This window comes from Citrus clementina, unplaced genomic scaffold, assembly GCF_000493195.1.
Source record: "Citrus clementina cultivar Clemenules unplaced genomic scaffold, Citrus_clementina_v1.0 scaffold_7, whole genome shotgun sequence".
Classification (NCBI taxonomy): Eukaryota; Viridiplantae; Streptophyta; class Magnoliopsida; order Sapindales; family Rutaceae; genus Citrus; species Citrus x clementina.
In genome coordinates, this window is record NW_006262075.1 from 3,351,223 (window position 1) to 3,375,934 (window position 24,712).

At 30.5% G+C, this 24,712-nt stretch overlaps 3 protein-coding genes across 5 annotated transcripts; 2 read left to right on the forward strand and 1 right to left on the reverse strand.

Annotated features, from left to right (window-relative positions):
• Positions 1-11,631: 11,631 nt before the first annotated feature.
• LOC18036870 (caffeoyl-CoA O-methyltransferase) lies at positions 11,632-13,088 on the forward strand. The gene is made up of 5 exons (XM_006425858.2): positions 11,632-11,760; positions 11,911-11,990; positions 12,109-12,253; positions 12,357-12,488; positions 12,627-13,088. Exons 1-5 carry the CDS (start codon positions 11,662-11,664, stop codon positions 12,918-12,920), a joined length of 750 nt encoding a protein of 249 aa, XP_006425921.1. The 5' UTR covers positions 11,632-11,661; the 3' UTR covers positions 12,921-13,088.
• Positions 13,089-17,364: 4,276 nt separating this feature from the next.
• Positions 17,365-20,210, forward strand: LOC18036872 (F-box protein At5g67140). Its single transcript, XM_006425860.2, has 5 exons — positions 17,365-18,136; positions 18,233-18,379; positions 18,904-19,039; positions 19,570-19,668; positions 19,798-20,210. The coding sequence occupies exons 1-5, from the start codon at positions 18,048-18,050 to the stop codon at positions 20,008-20,010; spliced, it is 684 nt and encodes a 227-aa protein (XP_006425923.1). The 5' UTR covers positions 17,365-18,047; the 3' UTR covers positions 20,011-20,210.
• Positions 20,211-21,014: 804 nt separating this feature from the next.
• LOC18036878 (PI-PLC X domain-containing protein At5g67130) lies at positions 21,015-24,412 on the reverse strand. 3 transcript variants are annotated; one of them, XM_024181424.1, is made up of 9 exons: positions 24,381-24,412; positions 24,150-24,287; positions 23,940-24,062; positions 23,701-23,838; positions 23,356-23,454; positions 22,948-23,251; positions 22,630-22,853; positions 22,457-22,543; positions 21,015-21,728 (listed from the first exon to the last, which is right to left on the reverse strand). In XM_024181424.1, the coding sequence occupies exons 2-9, from the start codon at positions 24,270-24,272 to the stop codon at positions 21,519-21,521; spliced, it is 1,308 nt and encodes a 435-aa protein (XP_024037192.1). In that variant the 5' UTR covers positions 24,273-24,287; positions 24,381-24,412; the 3' UTR covers positions 21,015-21,518. The 3 variants fall into 3 exon arrangements, with proteins under 3 accessions (XP_024037192.1, XP_006425926.1, XP_024037193.1); XM_006425863.2 differs by lacking the exon at positions 24,381-24,412 and having other exon boundaries at positions 24,150-24,342; XM_024181425.1 differs by lacking the exons at positions 21,015-21,728; positions 24,381-24,412 and adding an exon at positions 21,776-21,829 and having other exon boundaries at positions 24,150-24,342.
• Between the last annotated feature and the right edge of the window lie 300 nt (positions 24,413-24,712).

Below are 24,712 nucleotides of genomic sequence, written 5' to 3' on the forward strand. Positions count from 1 at the left end.
TGGAGGTTGTAAATGATAAAATCAAACCCCAAAAAAACGAAAAACGATCGAACCAAACAGAGACAGGGGCATAAAAGCAACTAACGAAAAGAGATTATACCCAACAGAAGCAAAGAAAACGCTTTGAGACAAGAAGTGTTGGCTAAACAAGAGACCGAACACCTCTAGCACTCAACTCAACAAGCACTCACAGTCTCAAAACACACAGACTCGCTCACTCTTGTTGTGAATGTTGAAATGGTATGCAAAATGAGAATGGGAAGAGTCCTTTAAATAGTCGAATGTGGGGCAGCCTCTTTTGTAAATATTTAAGAGAATTTTCCATTGATGGATTATAATCATAATTGCAATTGGAAAACAGACAACTATGGTAGTGAAATATCATCGTTGGTTGTTGAACAGTTGTACACACTCTCTCTTATGACAAACCCTAACTTCACAAGACTCGTGTCATTACACTTTCCATGACTCTCTCTAAATCTGTCAGTTTATGGAAACTACTTTGCTCTATCACTAAGCGCCGTGCTCTTAAACTCTCAAAACTCGCGTCTGTGTTTTTCTCTCCTTTGTGTATATCTGGGTTGGTTCCTACTTTCCTAATAATAATTTCACACTTCAATCTATATATTTTTATCCTAAAATGAGTATTTCTATTAAAACATTCTTTAATATCTTGTTTTATTTAGTTTTGTTGATAGATTTTTAGATTTTTCTTTTGGGTGGGGGCGGTTTGAGTTTCATTATTAGTTCTTTCCACCAACAATTTGTATGATGTACTATATTTTTAAATTATATTGTATTCATTTCTGAGTTTTTTTTCTTAATTTGTGAATATCATTGCCTAAAACTTAACACATATAATATTATATTTATTATATATAAAATGATGAGAAATATGCATATAGTTAATCTCACTTAGTTTTAGATTAGGGTTTACTAGAGCTTTAAAATTTATTAATAATAAGGTGATCCTTGTTTTATTAATTTAGTGAGTTATTCTAGTATTTCATTTTCCCGCCATAATGACTGTTATTTGTTACTTGAATCCATTCTTAAATTCGGTACCTTATCTTATCAGTTATATAGTCGTTAATCGTTAGTCGTTATTTAGTTATTCTAGATCTTAATGATCATCGGGTTAGTATTTTGTTTCCCGCCAAATTGATTGTTATCTGTTATTAATAATCACTATTATATTTGGTATCTTATCTTATGCTAAAAGGAGTTACTCTAGGCTTAATTGACCGTTGTGCTAGTATTTCATTTCCCGCCAAAGTCGCCGTTATTTGCTATTTGAATTTGTTAAATTTAGTATCTTATCTTAGTGCCAAACAACTATTAATGATTAACAGTTAGATATTATAAATATTATTGACCATTGTGCTATATATATTTAACCATTCTTATATTTTATTATCACATTTGGTATATTATCTTACGAGCCAAATGGTCGTTAACAGTTAACCGTTTTTTAGTTATTCTAGGTTCATTTAACCACTGTACTAATATTTCATTTCCTATCAGAGTGACCGTTGTTCGTTATTTGAGATCTATTATCACATTTGGTATATTATTTTTTCAATTTCTTATTATGAACTAAATAATCTTAGGTACTGTTATTCATTATTTGAATCTATATCTTATTTTATTATAAATTAAATGATCTATGGTACTGTTATTTATTATTTGAATATATCATCGTATTTGATATCTTATTTTATTATGAACTAAATGATCTTTGGTATTTACAATATGTACTTATTTTAGTTCTCTTATGATAGCTTCACAATAAATTAACGCACAAATATGAATATGATTTCGTTATTTCATGGACAGCCATTGTTCAGTTGATAAATTTTGTTACTTTTTACGTTTTTATTGGGTGAAACATAGTTTTGACTTCAAGAGTTGTGAGTGTGAATTTTTAACAAAATACAAATGTGGAGATAAAGCTTTATAAAATTTTATTGCACTATTGCTTATTGTGTAAATTAGGAATTTAGATTATTTAAAATATTAATACAAGCTTGAAAAGGCAAGCTTATGCGATTATCATCATTTGTTGGAGTCCATATTGCGACTCTAACTGGATAAGAATTGTGACCTTTTTTTTTTTTTTTCTATATATATTCTCTGAATCATTTATTCGTAAATATTGCATAGAATCCATACTAGATATCAAATTTATCACAACCATTAATGGACATACCATAACCGATACTAGCATTTTAACATTTCAAGTAAGAAAGTAAATGCAGATAAGGAGGTTAATTATTACAAAATGCACTCTTTTGGTAAATAACGTGCATAACAGATGTTTATAAGATATTTTGCCAAACCAGTCTTTCTTCATTCACCGTTGTTTAATAATTATACATGCATGTCTAAAAATTAAAAATTAAAAATTGAAACTATAAATTAATCAATTTCTGCGGTGAAATTTAATGACAATAGTTTTAACCATTTGAAGGCGTTTTAATTAAATTTGCAGATAAAGACTCTGGAGCGCTCCAACGCCAAGTTAAAATATTAGAAAACTAAGCGAGAGTACCAAATTTTTATAACCGCGCGAGTGCAGACTCCTGACAATAGTATATTTGTTCTATTTTGGAAAAAAAGAAAAAAAGAAAAAAAAAATCTTTGTTGATCTCATCATCAAAATAAAAAATCTCACCTCCATATACCTTAAATCCACCACCCCCATCCTTTTTATTACGTACTTATTAGGCATGTTTTAATTAATTAATTAATTAATTTATAATGGTTTGAGAGAGTTTTTCTAGATTTTAGTTGTCCAAACACCACATCATTTCCAAATGTTATTGATGGACATATTTAGGATCTGTTCGTTCTAGTTTTTTTTTTTTTTTAGTTATTAAAATGTTATGTAAATACTTCTAGCTTAAATATAACAATAAAATTGATTATTTTTCAAGATTTCGCGGTATATATCCTTTGACACCAAGTCACCTTGAGATTTCGTGCTGTGACTTCTATACAATTCGAAACATAACCTTGTTATTTGTATCTCATTACATGAACTACATCTACATGATGTACGCCGTTGTTTGAACAAACCGACATGTCACCTCCATCCAACTGCGTTACACCAATAACTTGCTTATGTAAACGATGGCTTCGAATAGTACACTAACTTATTGTAAAATTATTGTAAAAATATGTATTTGAATACAAACTGTACACTAACTTATTGTAAAATTATTTTATGTTAGTATTTTTTTTTTTTGCATAAAATATTAATGACTACTAATTACAATTGAATAATACTGAACTAAATGATTAAATTCAGGTGAAAAGTTTAAAATTTGAATAAGATAGAAGAAAAAATATTAAATTTCTTAACCCAAATCGTATGAAACTGAACCGTATTCGGTTCAAAAAATTTAGGATGTGTTAAGGTGGTTATAAGGAGCAAAGGTACAAGAATCTTCTCTGGCCAGGCCATATATAAATATATAATTACTTGTTAAATCATATATTTTTTTATTTTTTACTATTTTATCCGGAGACATATTTATTGATAAATGGAGAGTTTTGACACGTTAGAGGTCAAATAGTTAAAAAAAAAAAATTGAAAGTTAATATTTTTTTTGTTAATTTATTCGGATTAAGTGTTTAAATGAATTCGTGTTGATCTTTTTACAAATTCTCACTGTTGGTTACTAAATAAAAGCTCTTTGTAATTAATATATATTAAAAAAATAGTAATATTTGATCTTCTCAATTTATCTCATCCGTCTCCCCCTCCACCCCCCCCCCCCCCAACTTGTTAATTAATGCAATTTATCCCAGAATTGTTGTTATTGAAAAATAAAACATAATTTTAAAATAAATATTTTTTCTTCTCTCTCAAGCTTTCAATAGATTAAGTTAGATCAGCTTTTTATTTCTCTTATTAAAAATAATTGATCACAATTTAGATCAAATATCAACTCCTAACCAAATCCCATATTGAAATTAAGTAAAATCTTAAATTATGACATGAAACCAAATTCAACATCATCAATAACAGTAGAACTCATCACTTTTCCATAAAATTTAACAAAATCCAACAATGAAACTCGTTATATATTGGAGGAGGTGATGAATTGATGGTGAAGAAGATAGGCGGTGTTGGTAATGATAATGATAAACCTGTTGTTGTGGAAGTGGCGGGGCTGATTGTTACGCTAACGTGGTGGTTGGGGAGAGAAGGGAGAATAAAACAAAAGAAAAGAAAAATAATAATTTTATTTTTATTAATGATAATTTTAAAAAGTAATAAGATAATTTGAGGGGACAAATATCATTATAAAAAAAGGAAATAGAAGGATGGACAGAGCCCAAATTATTATTATTTTGTCCTTATATCTACTTAAATTTGAACTTTGACACCAAGCTAAATAAAACTACTTTAAAACTACTTGGCTGTAATATGTAATTACATCTTAATCGTGAATTTATAAAAATGAGCACAAAATCAAATTAACAGTAAATGCAAATTCTTTTATAATGTGATTATATGAGTGTTTTTATGGGTATTGAAATATGAGGGGAAAAGAATTAATTTACTTTAAAAAAAAAAGAACATGGGGGTTTCAATCATTTTTCCTATTGTTATTATATTAAAAATATTACTCCCTGGGCTATGAATTAGGCTTCGGATCAAAGATCCTTGCACCTTACTCTTACCAACCTCCATGTAAAATACCATCACACAAAATAAGATTCTAAATAACGCAACTTCACTTTATTATTGTTATTAATTGGTTGAGTATTTTCTCTCCGAGAAAATTTTAACTGATCCCAAAGAATTTTTCCCTATTCTTTCACTCTTTACTAAATTTCGAAACTTAAACAAGTTTAAATAGCAAGTGACGTGAATAATAAAATGTAGCCTCTCTCTCTCACTGTCTATATAACATACGAGAGAGTTGTACAATTACAAGAGTAAGGACTACCTTTAACAAGTAGAAATGAATTAGCTTTTAAAATTAGATTGGATTATATATACTACTATATTTTGTTTGGTATAATATCATATACAACTATGTAAAATTTAATTTAATGAAACAAGAATAACTATTTAAGTAGTTTTAATTATTTTTAAATTATGTTACTAATTGTTGAATTTAATAAATAATATACAATATTATCATAAGTGAAAAAATTTTTATGGTTAATATTATTTAATACTTTATATAAAATTTTGATATTTAATCCTAAAACAAACACTGGTTAAAATTTAAATTATTGAATCAAATTTGTTCTTGTTATCAAATTTGGCTTAAAATAAGATATGAGAATTAATCCTATTTAAATCCACACACAAAAAAAGAACCAAGGCCACGTTTTTGCTAAATGAGGCAGGAATAGGCTAATTTTCCATCCAAGGTCATCTTTGGCTGTCTAGGATTAACTAATTGGAAAATGATGTTCTCACAACACTTTGCACAAAACGGTGTGTTTTGTGCAAAGTATAAAAACCACTTTTTGCTGCAAAGTTTTAACACCAAACACACACAAGTGAGGGGAGCAACAAAACTCAGCGTCTCTCTCTCCCATCTCCTTTCTCCCTCACGAAACCTCACAAAACCTCACGAAACAGCTCATATTTTTCTCTCTCATCCCCACTAACAGTCTCGGCTCCGTTCTCCCTTGTCGCGTAAATTATGAAAATAAATGTGCTATAAATGAGGGAGATGCGTAAATTATAGCATAAGCTCAATGTTTCTGGGCTGTAATTTTTTTAAAATTCTTTTCAAATAATGGCAAATACAATTTATTCAACAGAGTAAAATAATTTGAGGGAGCAAACTACATTTTCTAGGTGCTTCATCAAATAATCAAATCACAACATAAAAGCTTGAAATAAACATGATTCCCAAAGGCATCGGGTTTTGCATAATTTGATTCCAATTTACAACACTCAAGCATAAGACCACCACCATCCATAGGTAATTCAGCACAATGTCCTAAACGAGTTAAAGATTTCAATTAGAGCAATGAATTGAAACGGGTGAGAGAGAGATCTTATGGTTGTTGTGCGGCTAGAGAGGATGGAACGGGGACTATTAGCGGCGTGGAGACAGGAGAGAGAGACTCGAGCTGTCTTGTGAGGGAGAAAGGAGGCCGGAGAGAGAGACCCGAGCTCTCTCGTAAGGAAGAAAGGAGGACGGAGAGAGAGATTGGATCAATCTCATGAGGAAAAATGGAGGAAAAATGGAGACTTGCTGCACGTGAGTTTTGTTGCTCCCCTCTCACGCGTGTGTGTTTGGTGTTAAAACTTTGTAGCAAAAAGTGGCTTTTATACTTTGCACAAAACGCACCGTTTTGTGCAAAGTTTTGTGCAAAGTGTTGTGAGAATATCGGCACCGTAACTAATTAGCCCAACTTTTAGTCAAAAAATTTTGGAACTACGAGGGCTCGTTCGTTATTATTTTTAAACTTATATTTTCATAATACAAAAATAAGAATGAGAATAATATTTTATTGTTGTTGTATTTTGAATATGAATACATAATATTTTGATTGTTGTTGTATTTTGAATTTGAATACACATTTGGTATCTTTTTTGTATCCTATATTTGAAAAAATAAAAATAGTGATACACATTTGGTATTCAACTAAAAGTGATAAATATAGTGAGTATATGTTCGGTAGTTCTATTTTCATAAACAATTTTTTTTTACTAAACATATAAGTTATACTTGTGACTAAAATAGTAATACAAGAAAAAATAATACAAGATTGATTTGTTTAATCTCTTTGAATAAAAATCATTTTTTAGATAAAAATATATTTACCACAGATAAGTTAGCTTGAAAATTTTAAAATAGGCAGTATATATTCAATAAATTAGCATTATTACAAATGTCATAATTTAAGTAAAGTTGTCCTATATTAGATTTTTTTTTTCAGATTTGTTCAAATACCTCATTACTTGTAATTGTCTAGATTAATGTTTGTGAGTCACTATTTTTAACATGATCATGCAATTATTCCTTTGGTTTGTAACACAATATGGCCATACATACTTTTAAACACAAATACACTACAGCACTCGCCCACATGCTCTTAAGAAAATAAAATCCAAATATTCGAATAATATGTAGGACTTAAGATACAAATCCAATTTTCCCACTTAGAAGAAATTTCAAGAGAATAAAAAAAATACAAAATCAATATCTTTATGTTGATCTAAAAGCAGTGGTTCAAATCTACACAAAAAAAATAAGTTCATAATAATTTTTTAAGGTTGAAGGAGAACACAAATGGTGGTAAGAAAAAAAATTTATACATGAAAAATAGGAAAAAAATAAGAAGAAAAAATTATTTGGAAGTACTGGAATGGATTGATTTTCTATATCACGACATGAGAGAAATGTTAGATGAAAGTCCTTTCATACAGCGCAAGTTAGCTACATGTATGAAAGTGACATGCAAGAACACATATATATATATTTTTTAATTACACGAGACTACGACTCAAACTATAATTTATATTATATGAGATTATAACTGATATTTATAAATTAAATTATTACCGAGATTAACTTATATCAATGCTTACAGAGCTCTACCCATATTTTTAACCCTCATTAATATTCGAAAAATATCTACTGCACTCACACTTAATAAAAGAAAAAATTATTTTCACTCAATTATACATTATAATTAAAGAATGAATTACTTCCATATTATATTTGTGGGGTTCGAATTAGAAGGCAGCAGCCCTAACCTTTCAGTCAAAGGCCAAGTCAAGTAAGACCACGTGTACGTTGATAAATAGTCTCGTGCTTTGAATTTTGGTTTATTTTGCAAACTGCAAAGTCCGGTCATGCCCTTTCATCCTAAGGTATACTTTTCAATTTCGAGGAAGGTGTATTGGATTTTCCATTCATAACGACGACTAACGAGGCAATTGCCATTTTCTAAACGAGAAAATAATTTTATTAAAGACATAAGTCTTGAATCCATACACACCTAAGTTGTAACCCAGATTGTTTGCGTGAAACGGTGAAAATGCATGCGGGGACTAAGAAGGGTCATACAGCCTGCTTTTATGACTTTTTCACCGGTTGTCCATTAAATTAATTTATTTTTGCTGAAAAAAATACTAAAAAAAGATTAAAATAAAGAAACTTATAAATAGTTAACATAAAAAGATATTAAATAATAAAAAATTTAATAAATTTTTATGTTAAATATAATAAAGTGATTTGTGAATTTTTTTTTTAAATAATCATAATCCTACACTTTTTGAACCCCCTTTTATTTTATGAAATATCAACTTCTGCAAAATAACGAAAACATAATAAGATATTATTATGACACCAAACTTTTTCATCATCCTTTAAACTGCAATAAATATTAAAAGTTATACAGATTAATCAAAAAATTAATTAATCTACAATAAATATTTTAATTATATGTTCATGTTGTTCCAAGAAAACATAAATAATAATATTAATTAAAAAATAGTACTAATTTTTTACTTAGTACTTTAATACGGTATAGTTTAAAGTTATTTTGTTACCGTTATATCAGATCTTTTGATTTAAATATTGGTATTCATATATTTTATATCAAAAATTAATTAAGTATTACAAGCAAAATAAGAATAAAGAAATTCGACTAATTAAATTAACTTAAGATTAGTCAAACTTGCTTTGCTGTCGGAGAAAGTTCAAATCCTATCCTGATTTGTTCTTCTTTTTTTTTTTTTTTTGGGATAAAAAAATCCTATCCTGATTTGTATGCAAATAAAGACAATACTTAGTGGTAGAAAGTTCTCGTGACTGATTATTTAATTACGTAGGACGTAGGACACGTGTGCGATCAAGCGGCGAAATTATTAAAAAGTCAAAAAAGGCCAAAAGAAAAAAGCATCATTTTAGTTTGGCATTTGATCATTTGAAAGTGGGACCTGTCTATGGTACAGATTCTGTAACAAACATCTCCCGTCATCCCACCATCCGATTGTCTATTGTTTAGTTTCTCACTCCACATCCAACGGCTGATGCTGCAGTCTGTAGCTTACAGATTCTGTAAGCTAGTCAAGTCCTTGAAAGTGAGGACAAACAAAAAGAAAGGACTGCTACAGGAGAAACCGTGGAAATAAATGCAGAAATAGAGAGAAAAAAAGTAAAGCCGCCTAAAAAAATTCCAAATGCTTATCATTCTCAAGTTTTAAAAAGGTTCGACTATTTGTATTTTAAAAATTATTTTAAATATTTATATTTATATAAATATTTTATTACAAAAGTATCTTCTTATATAAGTTTTTATTGAGAATATTTTATTATGAGCACATATAATATTATTCCTCTTAACGCTCGTTAAAGATACTCAAATTAATGTTAATTTTCTTACTATTTTAAACCTTAAATTTTTTCTTCCGTTTGTCTTAAAACAAATATTTACAAAAGCTACTTATCATTCTTTGTTTATTGGCGAAATTTATTATATAACTAAATAATTAAATTTTAATAAAAAATTTGTTTAGAGAATTTTTTTAGTGTGTATAGCATTTTCATGAGTGTATAGACTAAATAAAGATGATTGGTTTAGAAAAATTAAGTGAGGACATTTTTGACATTTTAAATAGTGTACAAAATATAATTTAATTTTTTAAAATTAATAGATGAATACATATAATAATAAAATATTTAAAATAATTTTTAGAGTACATATAACCCTATCCATTTTAAAATTAAATCAAATAAACTATTCACCCTTTTATCTAAAGATGCCTTTTTGAACTATTTCAAAGTAATTTAATCTAATTTTAAAATTAATTTATAAGGGAATAAGAATATTAAAAAGTTGCTGGAAAAGGATGGGTTACAGTGAGAGCCCGCAGTCAGCTGTTAAGTCTCCAAAGGAGGCCGGCAGAATTTGACTAATTTTTAGGATAATTCTTTTTATTAAATTTAAGGATATGTTCAACGTATTGAATCACTAAATTAACCTAACTTTTAGTTTTAATATTTTAAAATTATTAGTCTTCTTTTTTTCATAAGTTTAGGTTGCACTAATTCTCAAATTTTAATATAAACTAAATTTGATTGTATCAATAATGAATTTATTTTTAATAATAATTTTTATTTTATTTTATTTAAGATTGAAGGCTCTATTTGGGACTAAGGGTCTATATGATATTATTTTTGGGGGCTTAAAAGTAATTTTAAAAATTTAAAAGTTAATTTTGGTGTTTGGTTAAAAAAAATTCATTTTTGTCAAAATCAGCCCTTCCACATCTGATTTTAAAAAGAAATGAATGAGTAACTTTAAATTATGATTTTGAGAATCAATTTTATCATTTAATATAATTCAATAAATATCCTTGCAATTATTATCTAAACACAAAATTATTCTTATTTAAATTGGAAACAAAATCAATATTTAAAAAAAAAACTAATTGTAATTCATCTATTCCTTTCATTTATCCTATTTCTTCTCTATATTCCACATTACATCAAAAGTTCTCTATGGCAATATAGTCTAAATTTTATTTTTAGTTAAAATTATTATAATACACAATTAAAATCAATATAGTATAAATTCTATTTTAGTTAAAATTATTATGCTACACAATTAAAAATATAATATATACATATTTTTATATGTGTAAGTAAATTTCATCATTCATTATATACATCTTAGTCATTTGTTTTCTCACAACAGTTTAACAGCAAAATTTATCAAATAAAAATAACTGTTTTTAAAACTCACAATACTTTTGAAAACAAAATTTACCAAACATTTAACTGATTATTTTCATAATTGATTATTTCTACAACACAGCTAACAACAATTATTTTAAAAGTTATAGTATTCCCAAACTGACCCTAAGATTGAAATTTTATAAACTGCTTGTTTTATGATTTTCTTCATTTTGTCCATAACTTTTAAAAGCAAATAAAAAGTTATTTTTTATAAACAACTTATTAAATAAGTTACAACACCTTTTTAAAATTCCTATTACAACCTTATTATTTAAGAAATCGACAATTATATTTTATTTTTTTCATAGGCCTTGATATATAAACCATCATATATCATGTTATTGCAGCAACTATTATACATTTTCTCAAGTATAAAAATTGATCTAGTAAGTTTATATGTATATTGTATTTTATGTTTATTATCATAAGAGTCAATAAGATTTGCATATAAATGTAATAAATATTGTTTTTTATTTTATTTGGATGTATGTATTAGTATGATTTTTGTCATATTTTATGTAATATGACAAAAGGTATGTCATTTAATTGAATTTTTTCACTTTATGTAATTTTACATATTTTTTTTAAAAATGTATGTCTAAATAATTTTATTAAACGTTTTTAAAAAGCAAAAGTCACTTTAAATTTATATTTATTTGATCATTATATAATAAAACAATACTTTCTTAATAAAATTTACTAAATGTACTTTATTTTTCAAACTTATCGCAACAAATACAATTTACTAAATATCTTTACTTTTTTTAATCATCCGCACATGCTTAAGATTGTATTTTTTTTTTCTTTGGTCTGAAAAAGTAGTTCAATCCTACTCATGGTCAAAGCCTCCAACATGGCATATTATTAGTAGAGTAAACAATATAAAAGGAGGAGTAAGGAAGAATTAGCACCATATGGTATTCTGTAAGTAATGGCTGCGAATCGGGAAGGTCAGGAGGAAAACAAGGATCGTTACTACAAAACTCTACATGGGAACAAGACCCTTTTACAGAGTGAAAAACTTTATGAGGTGTATATATATACATACAAATTAAAACTACACACTCTTTTTAATTTTCTGTTTCTTTAATTTAACTAAAATGTAGAATGGAATGTCTCAATTATGCCGGCTATTATAATTTCTCTATCTTGATTTCTTCTTATTAATTATATCTTGCAGTATATACTTGAAACCAGTGTATATCCAAGAGAACCACAATGCTTGAAGGAGATCCGCGAGTTGACGGACAAGCATCCATGGTGAGACTATCGTTACATATATAATTTATCATATATCACCGATCGATCTCTTGTCAGCTATCAGTTTATGATGCAGTGATCAGTTTCATAAATTTCCCCACAAATAAAATATTTGCAGGAGCGCCATGATGACTGCACCTGATGAAGCACAATTTTTGAGCATGCTACTCAAGCTTATCAATGCCAAGAATACCATGGAAATTGGCGTTTTCACTGGTTACTCTCTCCTAGCCACTGCCCTCGCCATTCCCGACGATGGCAAGGTACCATTCTTTTTTATTTATTTATTTATTTTTCATAAACATAAAAAAAAAAAAAATTATAGAGAGAGATGAACAGAGTCGCCTTGAATATTAATTGTTATAGATACTGGCCCTGGACATCACCAAGGAACACTACGAGAAGGGTCTCCCTATAATTCAAAAAGCTGGTGTTGCCCACAAGATTGATTTCAGAGAAGGCCCTGCTCTTCCTCTTCTTGATCAATTGATCCAAGACGTAAGCACGAAAGTCTCCAAATTTATTTATTTTTATTTTTTTAATATTAATCAGATTACAGCGATCTTTAATTGCTTGATGTATGATCAGCAACGACTTATTAATTATGCGAAATTTGAAAATGTATTAAAATTTCAGGAAAAATATCATGGGACATTCGACTTCGTCTTTGTTGATGCTGACAAGAATAACTACATTAATTACCACAAGAGGCTTATTGAGCTTGTGAAGGTTGGGGGAGTGATTGGCTACGACAACACCTTGTGGGGTGGATCTGTGGTGGCACAACCTGATGCCGACCTGGATGAGCTAATCTTAGGCTGGAGGGATTCTGTGCAGGAACTCAACAAGGCCCTGGCCGTTGATCCAAGGATTGAGATTTGCCAGCTCTCCATTGCTGATGGGGTTACATTATGTCGTCGCATTGGCTGATCCTCTCAATTTTCACTCACGAGACTGGTTGTGTCGTAACTTTTAAACTATACTATGTGTGGTTATGACAGTAAAATCCACAAATAAATTAGACCGATGAGTGTTTGGAGAAATGTATTATTGTTTTTCTTAAGTTAATAAATTTTTAAAAATAAATATTTTATTTTATTGTCACGGCCACTTAATAAAATAATTAACATTTTAATGTAAATTTTTCGTCAGGGGTAATAGACTCACCCATCCTACATAGTATAAACGTCGCAGCCACTTAACACAATGCAATTATGCAAAACGAAGCCTAATTAATTATTCGTGCTTTATACCCTTGAGAGGCGTCAAGAATTTGATTATTTTGAGGGTCGGATAGATATTTATTACCCATTTTACCCCTTCTTTTCTTGAAAAACGATTTATCAATTGACACAAAACAAGTCGCAGCCAACTGGATATTATTTTGAAGTTTCAACTTTCAACATCCAAATTATGTATTCTCCGGTCCATCCACGCAGTGCATTATAGGGTTGGACCATGGACACACTTTTACTAATCTCATAAACTTTTTCTTATATGATAATTATATTTAAAGATAAATATAAATATGATTAATTCTATTTATGTTTTCTCTCTTTTCAATTTTAATTTATTTGTATTATATAAATTTTTTACTATTATTAAAATAATCTGAATTTAAGAAGTAATTCTATAAGTTAAAATATTTTTTTTTGTAATAAACGTGACATCTAAATTAAGATACAATACAGTGGGAAAACAAATTAAATAAAATTTTATGCCACTACAAATAACTTTTTAAGGATTCCGAAGTTTATAGGTGCAATAAAATTATATCACACCCATAAAATATTTATTATTTTTTAAATATACCGTTCTTCTTACTTTTTTAATTATTTTTTTAGAAATTAAATAATAAAGAAAATTTAAAGAGAGGAATTTAAATATTAAGATTGAGAGAGTGAGAAGATTATTAGAAATTCAAAGATCTATAACTAAAAGAAGTATTTATTTAAAATAAAAGATATTTTTGACATTAGATAGAATAGAGAGGGTGTCAATAGTCCCACTCCATGTTATGGGATAGAAAAAAAAAAATTAAATCCATGAAAGTTCAGATTTTAATATCCGACAAATAAATATAGTCATAATTTATTCAATTGGCCGCGCTGGGGATTACTTTTTAGACATTATGTAAATGGTAGACACGATTTTTCAAGAAGTCAGGAGAGTTGTTATATATTCAAACTATCACCGAGTATTTTTAATTCATAAATTTCAAAAGAAAACTACTTGCCGATAGTGGTCTAAATAGCACTGCTTTTCTTTTTAATTTCCAAGACGACTTGTCGCCAAACTTCCGTCTAGCGGGGGCATCATTGACCATTTTCATTTTCCGTATTCGGCACTTCATCAATGTAACATATAATAAATTAGAGAAAATTTTGCGTGGGGTAGCCTGTTAGTTCTTTGTTAGGGGCAGAGTAATTGATGTAGGAAGTGGAGGGGTAGAATAAATTAGAAATTATAATATCTGAGTCATTTTAATATTTGGTATTTTATTAGAATTTATTTTATTTTATTAAGTTTATTTAAGTCATAATTGTAATTTTATTTTAATTATGATTTCAGATAATTTCTCTTATTTGAGAATAATTAGGATTAAATTAGTTGTTAATATAAATAGGGTTGTCATCTTAATTTATTGTAATACTTTTAAGTTTTTCATCAATAATATTTTAGATATTTTCTTTGAATTTACTTTTATCGTTAACCTAACATTTTCTCTCTTTCAGATTTTTTTTTTTTTTTTGAGTTTCAAGAACATACGTTTGAACGACTTCTAATATAATATCTGCATTGTATTAGCGATGGGTCTCACATACTGAGGTTGTTGAACTATTTATTAATATAGATAGAATAACGGATCTTAAAATGAGATTATTAGTATGACCTATTTTGTGAACTACAAAATTTAATATTTAAGAAGTTTATTGGTCTTGTAGTGTTTTACTACATGACAAAACATCATAATGTTTTCTTAAGATAGTCCCACACAAGTTTCTTTCAATAAAATATCATTAATAAAATTAGTACTATCAACCCTTATTTTTATATCATTAGACCGCTTTTAAATACACAATATCAGATTAATATTTTTAAAATGATGTCATTTTTTAAAATTAAAAAATTGTATTTTTACCATGTTTTTAAAATGAGTTGGTGGGCTCGTTAAAATAAATAACATAAATTATGCGTGGACAGAAAAACAAAATTTGATTTAATTTTGTGACGAAACAAGTGGGCCCATTTGGTAACTTTTATGAGACTGGTTTCTGGTTACTTGATATCTTAACGAAAAAGAAAAGAAGTGAGATTCATTATTTATGCGACAACAATGCCATTTTGACCGGGAAAAAAAATGAAGGGTTATAAAATTTACAAAAGGCATTAAAAGACTAAAATAATTAAAATGTCAGAGTAATTATAAACACTTGCTTTTTATTAAAACAACACCTAACAAATCCTAATTATTCGTCCATCGTAAAATGACTATGAAAAATTCTATTTATATACATAAAAATTTTTAGGTGTAGATGTTTAAATATAAATTTAATACATGTTTATTTTCATGCCATATAATGTTGTAATTAATTTAACAAAAATACGTTAATGTAAATCCACATAAAATTTACGTTCGTTACCAGAACAAGAAACGAAAGTCCGCAAGAGAGCTTTTTAAATTTTTTTGTGATTCATTAATAATTTTATTTGTATTTAAAGATTCAGTTGAAATTAAAATAAAGCGGGGGCTGAATAGAACTACCCTAATTGACAAATTAAGAGGTGGGGTGGGCTTAAGTCCAATAAATCAGGCCTTATTACTCCGCACATGACTATTGAATTGTATCACGTGCTGTGCTTGGATTAGTCATGAATGAACTGCAATATTTTATTTTCATACTTGATAGACATTCTAACGCAATTGAAAGGTCCGTCCCTTATATTAATAAAGGAAAATTATTATTCCATCAATTATGTTTTGTCTTATGATCATTCAATCACTATAAAATTCTAATATCATCTCTGCACCATATTTTTTTTTAAATTTGTATCAATTAGTTATTTTTATACTAACATCGTTAAATAATTTAAATAAAATAATAATTTTACTCTTAAGTAAATTAAATGATCATTTTATATTTATAAAAGTTTTGAAAAATAAAAAATTATAATTATAAAATAGTCCTAAATTTAATAAAAAAATAAATCTCAAATAGAGCTGCTCAGCTAATTTTTATTAAATTTAGATTTCACAAAATTTTAATAATTATTTTTTATTAAAAAATTATAATTTTGTAAAATTTTATTAAAATAACCGAATTTATTTATTAAAAAATAAACCCCAAAATCTTAATAATTAGGGGATTTTTATTAAATCCCAAAATTTTGTAGTTATTTTTATAATAATAATAATAATTTTTTTATTAAAATAATTTTTATTAAAAATAAAAATTATAATTTTGGGATTTATTTTTAATTAAATTAGGAGTATTTTTTAATTATAATTTTTTTCAAAGCTTTTATAAAATAAAATGGTCTTTTAATTTATTTAGAGGTAAAATTGATATTTTGTTTAAATTATTTAACGGTGTTAGTGTAAAAGTAATTAATTGATATAAATTTAAAAAGAAAGGTGGTGCATATAACATGTTAGAATTTTGTGGTGGTTAGATGAACATAAGGCAAAATAGAGGTAGTGTAGTGATTATTTCCCATTAACAAATAAACAAAAAAAAAAGGGGGAAAGAGAAGAAAAGAAGGCAACTTAAATTAATAAATGACTACTTTATGAGTTAATTATTCTTGGGTGGTATATATGTTGACAAATTAAAAAAAAAGTGATATATTCTTAAAAAATATTCGAACGGGTGACATTCCATTAAAAGTAAATTAGTTACAAAATGATGTATCTACCCTTACTCACTTATTTTTAATTTTTTAAATAAAAATATATAAAAAATTAAATCTAAGTCTAATTAATAGGGCATTTTTTTGGTTGAATCAAACAATTGTTTTATTTTTTTAAATTTCTTACTGAATCAAACTAATTTGTGAACATAAAGAAGCAAATCTCTTGTGAATTGTAAAACATTATATAAATCAAATATTTTTATCTCTTTGACTTTATGAAAAAAATTCAGTTTTTTTTAAATTTAACTCTCAGTTGGTTAAAGATAATGACAAAAATTAATAGTGTTTTCTGCTCAAATATTTTAAAATATATATTACTTTTTTAAAATTCGTCGAAACATATGTCACCTAAACTCTACTTTTTTTTTTTGAAAAGAAAGTACACCTTTCATTGCCTCAAAGAGAGAACAAATACACAATTTCAACTGGAAATTCATCCAGTCATATACATGGTTCTGACTTCCGAAGAGCTAGCTTAGCTAAATCATGAGCTAAAGTATTACAAGTCCTCCCTACATGCTGAGCTTTGAAATTCTGGAAGCTCTTCTTGGCTTCTAGAATGTCGAAGATCACCCAACAAAGCTCTGTTAAGGTGCTTTGCTTGCTGTTTATAAGCTCTATCACCCTCTTCGAGTCGGATTCTAAGATGATTGATGATGCCCCCGCCTTAATAGCTGCTTGAATTCCCCACAAAGCAGCCTTTGCTTCATACATCTCCACATCTCCAAAACTTTTGATAGTGTTTACTGCTGCAGCCACCACTTCACCTCTGTAGTTCCTGATCACAGCCCCCAAACCAGCAAGATTATTTAAGCCGGTCTGAACCGAACTGGATCGTGCGTAATGTATAAATTTAAGCCGGATTGACCAGCTCCAAATTAATTTCAAAAGTAGTCGTCATTTACGGGGGAAAAATCAGAGACCACATACTCACGCAAAGCACTGGAACAGTCGAGACGCTATTCCCAATTTTGTAATAATTAAGACATTCTTAGAAATCATGACACAACAATGAGCACATCCTTTTATATCTTATGTAACTTGTACCGCCAACTGGGATAAAGTAATATAACTTCAACGGGCCTTTCAAGACTCTGGGTGCCCACGACGCAAAGCTGAAACAAGTTTTTCTCTGCAAAAATCATGGAGGGAGAGGCAGAAATTGATAGATTGCCGATAGACCTGTTGGCTCATATCTTCGGTTTGATCACTTCTTTCACTCATTTAGCCCAGTAAGTTCCCTTTTACGTGCGCTTTACAAGAAATGATGAATATTTTTCATGAAGTTTTCTTTTTGTTTTTGTTATCCCTTTTGTTTGTTTGTTAAGGGTGAGTAGTGTTTGTAAGAAATGGAAACTGGGGGTGAAGCAGTCTTTGGCACGAAGAAAGAATTTGAGCTTCGCTGGTTGGAAAATGGATGATGATTCTACTGCCCGTCTTGTTGGCTATGCCTACAGCCTCAAAGAACTTGAAATGTACTCTTTTCTTTCTCTCTTAATTTTGTGTTACTGTTTTTTTCCCTCCTGTTCTGGGCGAAAAGATTGACGGATGATGAAATTAATGTTCTGAATTAAGGATATCGGAGAAATTTCAAATGGAAATTGTATGACTTGAAACAATTTGATGGAAATCCTTTTTTATAATCTTCAAAAATACATTTTAAATATGCTTAAAATGGGGACAAAAGCCATTTTGATTAATTTAGTAAGCTTGATTCTAGATTTTGGCGGTTGCATACACCAATAGTTTTTAGGCCTGGGTGGGATCAATTTGTTTTTGTATTAATGAAAGTTCTGGGCAGTCTGTCTGCTCGGCCAGGTGTGGCTTTTCGGCGGTAGCTAAGCTATGAATTTTGGACGTGATGCATTTGATTAGATATTTCAGCTATGTTTTTTGGAAATGCCACAAATGTTTTTTTCGTGCGGTGTACCTGTACCAAAAGCTGCTTTCTATTAGTTCTTCACATTTCAGCTTCTGACTTGTCTCATTGTATTTTCAGTTCGAGGAGCCGTTGGGGTTGTCAAATAACTGACAATGGACTGTACAGAATGTCTTTTGCTAAGTGTATCAGCAACCTCACATCCATATCCCTATGGGGTTTGACCGGGATCACGGACAAAGGTGTTGTTCAGCTGGTATGTGATTGTTATCTTTCAGAAAACAAAATATTGTCAGAAAGATTGGTTTTGTTGGGTTGTCTAAATTCCTGTCCTGAAGTGATCTGTTCTGATGCATAACCGGAGATAGCAAAAAGATACGAATAACTTGAAGAAATGCAAACATGAATTTTAACAGTTAGATATTGGCCATTCTAGAGCTTGATAACCTCAGATAGATTTCAAATGAACCTAATGACTTTAACAATTGGTGATTCGTTTATTGATCGTTTGTCCTGTCGTATGGTATTATGCATTTTATGGTTTCCATGGACTAAATCCACGGTAATTTTGAGGTGTTTCTCAAGCTTGAAACTGATGATGCCTTCAATGATTTGGTGTCAGATTGTATTGAATTTGGATTCAAATCATTTCCATGCCAAGTTAGTTGAATAAAGAGATGTCTTTGTTGCTTTCATTAATTAAACTAATCTCGTTCAATACTTGCGAGTAATTTTCGTGGAAGCCTTGCTTAGATCATTTTCAGATTTACCCCTTTTCTTCCACAGATATCAAGAGCTAGTTCTTTGCAACACCTGAATATTGGCGGCACATTTATCACTGATGAATCTTTGTATGCAATTGCAAATAGCTGTCCACAACTAAAGGTGAGTCCTTTAAAATTGGACTTGGAATTTAAAAAATTAACATAGTTAAGTGTCCCCATTATCAGCTATTGTTTATAAAGACCGGTGCACAATGGATATTGAACATATCTCTTTATTCGTCCTTTCCAGAGTATCGTCCTGTGGAGCTGCCGTCAGGTTACAGGGAATGGGCTTCTTTTCCTAGTAAATAAATGTGGCAGACTTGAGTCTATCAATGTATGGGGAACCAGACTTCCTTTAGACTGCTTCATTGGCTTGCTTACAATTAGTCCTGCTCTTCAGATAAAGCCTGAAGGACTGCTCTTAAATGCTGGAGTTGCGTCTATGTTGCCTGTTGCATAAGGTGCCAATTCATGGTTGCCTTTCTTTTGCTCTTTGTAGAGGTTATTTGTTTCCCTTTGTATTTTCATATTCATAATAAAATTTGTAATCTTGATGAAAGAAACCTATTGTTTCAACTCTGGCTTGTACAGTGGCAAAGCAATTGTATTCTTTTGTGCAAATGTATCAAGATAGAAGAATAAATTTGTATGTGGATATTACAACCCCAAGCTAGGAAATTTAATAGCAATGACACATGCTCAGCTTCTGCTTGGTATTGAGGCTAAAGTGTTAAAAAATACTTGTTTTTATGATTTGGAAGTTAATTTGACTGCACACATACATGATTAGAAACTTGTAATATTTTTATTATTTTTTATCATCATTATTAGTTAAAATTCATATTTACTACACACTATAAACTTTTATTTCATAATTACAAATACTAAAATTAGCCTTAATCGTGTAATTGATTCTTTTATTTGCAGACGTTTGCTTTGTTAATAAAAAAAAACTCTTCCAGATAATCGCTTTGTTTGTTGAATTGTTCTGTTTTCAGCAGGTTGGTGAGCTCTATGTTGAGTTTTGTATGACTGAACCATAATTTAAGAATGACTTGTTTGAAAGTTTAGTGCCAGCTGTCTCAGAGATTCTGCAGAACTGCTGCCTATATTACCTACATCTGTATGCGATGAATAACATCTTGACTTCGGCGGTGGTATGCTTACCCATTTGAAGAAACGATCACTACAGTATGGAAATACTCAACAAAGTAGAATGAGGTTTATTATCATAGCTTGATCAAGCATTCCCTTTCCATTCGCAAAGTAGTTTCAATTGATATCGTTTTTGTCATTTTACCTTCCCTTGAGTGCATATGCGTAATACAAAGCTTTGATTTTAAGATAGCAGAACCTGTCCAATCATTCACATCCCAAAACACCAAATTGAAAAACCACCATCTTCCAATGTTAAAAAGGCAATAACATAATTCCATGTGAAACATGAATAAATCATTCAAAGATCGCGCTGAATGCCTCATTGAGAACAAATATTTCTTTTCATTGTCTAACATTTTCCTGGCACATATGCAACTCTTGTTTCTATTTATGACATTAGTACATCGCGTAAATGAATAGCTTGGTAACTCCTCTACGTCATCACAAATTGATCATACAAGTCATCAAACTTCCGTGGATAGAACTTGCCTAACATGAATTCTAAGGAGGACACTGAAAACTCCTTAATAGATCTTGCCATACCGAAAGCATTAGCTCTATAAGTGAACGAAACACTACTAAAACTTATGCATTGCATACCTGAGTCAACATCTGATGCACTTTGGATCTCTCTTGATCACTATCTACATCAGATTCCTTAGTGTTTGCTTCATATATTTCATCTAATCTATAATGACCTAACTCTAGCAACCAAGATTTGACGGCAAATCCTAAAAGGCAGGAATTTTTAACACCCATTTCTACTCCTAAACTAATGCATCGCAACAGTCCTTCTATGCGTCGCAAACATCAAACCCAAATCTTATCTATCACACTCATAAGAGAAAACACCACCAGTGGAAGATAGAATGAGTAGAAAACCATGCAATTTGGAGAATGGACTGCTGAAGCAGATCTTGAGAACTGAACAGATCCAGAGAAGCTTCCTGCAGAATTATTATTTGTTTGACTTCCCCTGGGCACGGCAATGTTTTTGCAAGATCCAAATGGTGCTCCACCCTGCAAATTTGATCAGCACAGCCTTCTTAACAAACAAATTTATATCCAACAGCATGTTACCACAAAAGTTAAAAACGCCTCCAGCAATCCTTCCCATCATGCTGCCCAAACCATCAACCAAAAAAAAAAAAAAAATTCCAAAAACCCTGTCAACGAATGGACGATGTCATTAAATTAGACTTATTGTGTGCAATGATCTGTCATAACAAGGTCATGAGGCTTGACACAATGTTCATGATATAAAGAGCATTTTCAAACATTCTAATTTTTTTTTACCAATTGTTGTCCAAGAGAAAATGTGTGTGTATGGGACTAAAAATAATTATACTATTGCATAGTCCTAGAGTTGGAGTAGACCAGTTGCTTCTCTCTAGGATGTAACTAGATTCTGATATAAATCCCAGATCTAGATGAAGATGAGATAAAATTAAGGCATATAATTTGGTCATATATTGCTGGAAATTATGCACATGCAGTTACCATCTTCCTTTTATACACTATGCTCTAGTTGGAAACAAACCAAGTGGCACCAAAATCACCATAAAATGTGCTGCAATTTCCAGACATGGACTTAAACGAGGGCCAGAATCCCATCCCCCCCCCCCCCCCCCCACCCAAACACCAAAACAAAAAAAAACCAAAAAAAAAAAAGAAAAGGAGACAGAAAGCAAATGATCAAGTGTTTGGATTTGAAGTAGTAAAGTCCTTTGATAAGTATTTGGGCAAACCTGGCAGGCAAGCACAGTACTACAGCCACACAATGTCTGGCCATTCATTTTATCCAAAACATCAAAGACACCACCACCATCACTCCTCTGCAATATTTTACCATCAGTTAGGATGCTTAATTGGTATATGATATCAAAGAAAAACTTCTTTCCTGTAAGTAACATTTCAGTACCATGTAAAAATTGACTGCCAAAAAGTTAGGCAACAGGTTCCCTGCAGCTTTGTAACAAGTACCAACCATCTCTGCAAGTGGAGTTGAATGCTCTTTGCAAGCATCCTCTTCAACTGGATATGTAGGGAAGTAATTTTGTAGGAAAAGAGATGCCTTTCTTGAATTCAGAGGTTGTGATTCTTTTCTATGCGGACAAGAGCCTGCTTTCACCCCTGGATCTCCAGCTGAATGCAACATGCCAACATACTGTGTAGCTATTATAGGAAGACATGTATGCAACTCCCAAGTACTAAAAACATGACATTATATGACACTTACATTCATTTTCAAGTATGTATCTCCATTGATAAGCTATTCCCTCCTCAGCTTCCTTCGAAGCAACAGAAGAGAAAACAAGAAGCCGATAGTTCTTTTGCACCATTTCTGTGACAGTGGGCCAATCTTCACCTTTCTTTGGCATCTTGGACACAGGGAAGAAGTACTTATCCAAACCAGCCCGAACAAACAAACTTGTTAATCCTTTTGGAGTTTGAACATAGTCCTCTATTATAATAGTTACAATCTCGGTAGGATACTGACTTAAAAATGCTTCCACTTCCCTCAGAGTGTTAATTGCAGGTTGCTGAGAGCCATACATTGCATACATTAGAAACCAACTGAAATAGTTACCACCTCAAAATATAATAATGAAGTTTGTTGGATTGATAAAATAGGAAGGAATATTACAAATGCAGTGAAGTTGAAACATTGCCCTCGAAATGAATGGCACAGCCAGATATCACCATTGAAATCGTACATATCCAGCATCAATCCCCTCACTCCATTCTAATCAATACCCATCAAACAACAGCATACATAAGAATTAATTCAGAAAGGTAAGTATCAATGACTGTATCTAAATTTACTGATATAAAAATGCGATGTTAGTTTGAAGATTCTCTGCTCATCATAAGTCCCGGCCACTATTAAATGTACATGACAGAATCAAACTGATTTTGCACAAGATTCTCACATGCCAAACAAAGGATCAATGAACATAGACCATAACAAAGAATGAAAGGAATCAGGTACCCTCAACTGATTAGTGACCATGTCTTCTTGATTGTAAAACGTCAGTCTTTGAACACCAGGCAAGGCCGGTGTATCAACGATGCTAAAAGAATTATGTGTTACCAACCAGGAATATTTGTTGAATGGCAAATCACCAATCTGCCCATCGAAGATTTCAGTTTCAATCCCCACAACAATAAGATTGATACTTGGGGGGGGGGGGGGGGTAGCTCAATCAGATTGAAGGTGAAGAATCTTACAATAGTAGTGGGGATGGTCGCTTGGCCTCTGGTGCAAATGGGTCGATTCTTGCCTAAAGCAGGGCAATTCCCACAGTAGAGACCAGGACCACAGTCTGTAGCGGCAGCACATGAATCAAGTACCTGTAAAATCTTGAAATTCAGTTCAAACTCAGAAGAAAGAAGAAAAATCTTGGACGGATCAGAGTTTTATAACAGAGAGAGAGGAACCTGGCAATTTCCATTGGAACAAGCAGTAGAGTTGACAATGGAGAGTGAAAACATGAGTAGAAGGAAGAGGAACTGAGTTGCATGGGCTCTGCACAAGCTATAATGGTCCATGAAACACGCCATTATGGCTCCTGCGAGCTTATTCAGAGCTCGAGAATAGAGAAATCAGTAGATAAAGAGAGAGAGACGAGAGAGAGAGAGAGAGAGAGAGAGAGAGAGAGAGGAGGATACCTTAGTCTAGTCTAGTTATGGCTACAAAATTAAAAAGCTACAAAAGCGCAGTTATACTGTGGAGAGATGGTGACAAGGGTGTGGTATTTTGGGCACTAAACGCGGGCTTTATTGCTTTACCGGCCTTTAGTATTAGTACAGTTTTCTCTTTCTTGTGTTTTTTAAAAGGTAAAACAATTATACAATTGCTTTTACTTTGGACGCCACTAACGACGTCGTTTTTGTCAAAGATCCTATGTTTGTTGATTGTTGTAAGTCCACTGTTCGTGACTTGTGACTGTCTTGTTGTGCTTGTGGATGATGAAAGTTGTTTGTCTCCTTGATATAATTGA

Bases quoted from the DNA above. Each gene is read 5' to 3' on its own strand.
- LOC18036872 (XM_006425860.2), top strand. From the start codon at position 18,048: ATGGAGGGAGAGGCAGAAATTGATAGATTGCCGATAGACCTGTTGGCT. The intron at 18,380-18,903 runs GTACTCTTTTCT...TTGTATTTTCAG, and splicing joins AGCCTCAAAGAACTTGAAAT to TTCGAGGAGCCGTTGGGGTT. The intron at 19,669-19,797 runs GTGAGTCCTTTA...CGTCCTTTCCAG, and splicing joins ATAGCTGTCCACAACTAAAG to AGTATCGTCCTGTGGAGCTG.
- LOC18036878 (XM_024181424.1), bottom strand. From the start codon at position 24,272: ATGGCGTGTTTCATGGACCATTATAGCTTGTGCAGAGCCCATGCAACT. The intron at 23,839-23,939 runs GTAAGATTCTTC...TTCGATGGGCAG, and splicing joins CGACCATCCCCACTACTATT to ATTGGTGATTTGCCATTCAA. The intron at 23,252-23,355 runs GTAATATTCCTT...TATGGCTCTCAG, and splicing joins GTTTCAACTTCACTGCATTT to CAACCTGCAATTAACACTCT.
- LOC18036870 (XM_006425858.2), top strand. From the start codon at position 11,662: ATGGCTGCGAATCGGGAAGGTCAGGAGGAAAACAAGGATCGTTACTAC. The intron at 11,761-11,910 runs GTGTATATATAT...TATATCTTGCAG, and splicing joins AGAGTGAAAAACTTTATGAG to TATATACTTGAAACCAGTGT. The intron at 11,991-12,108 runs GTGAGACTATCG...AAATATTTGCAG, and splicing joins TTGACGGACAAGCATCCATG to GAGCGCCATGATGACTGCAC.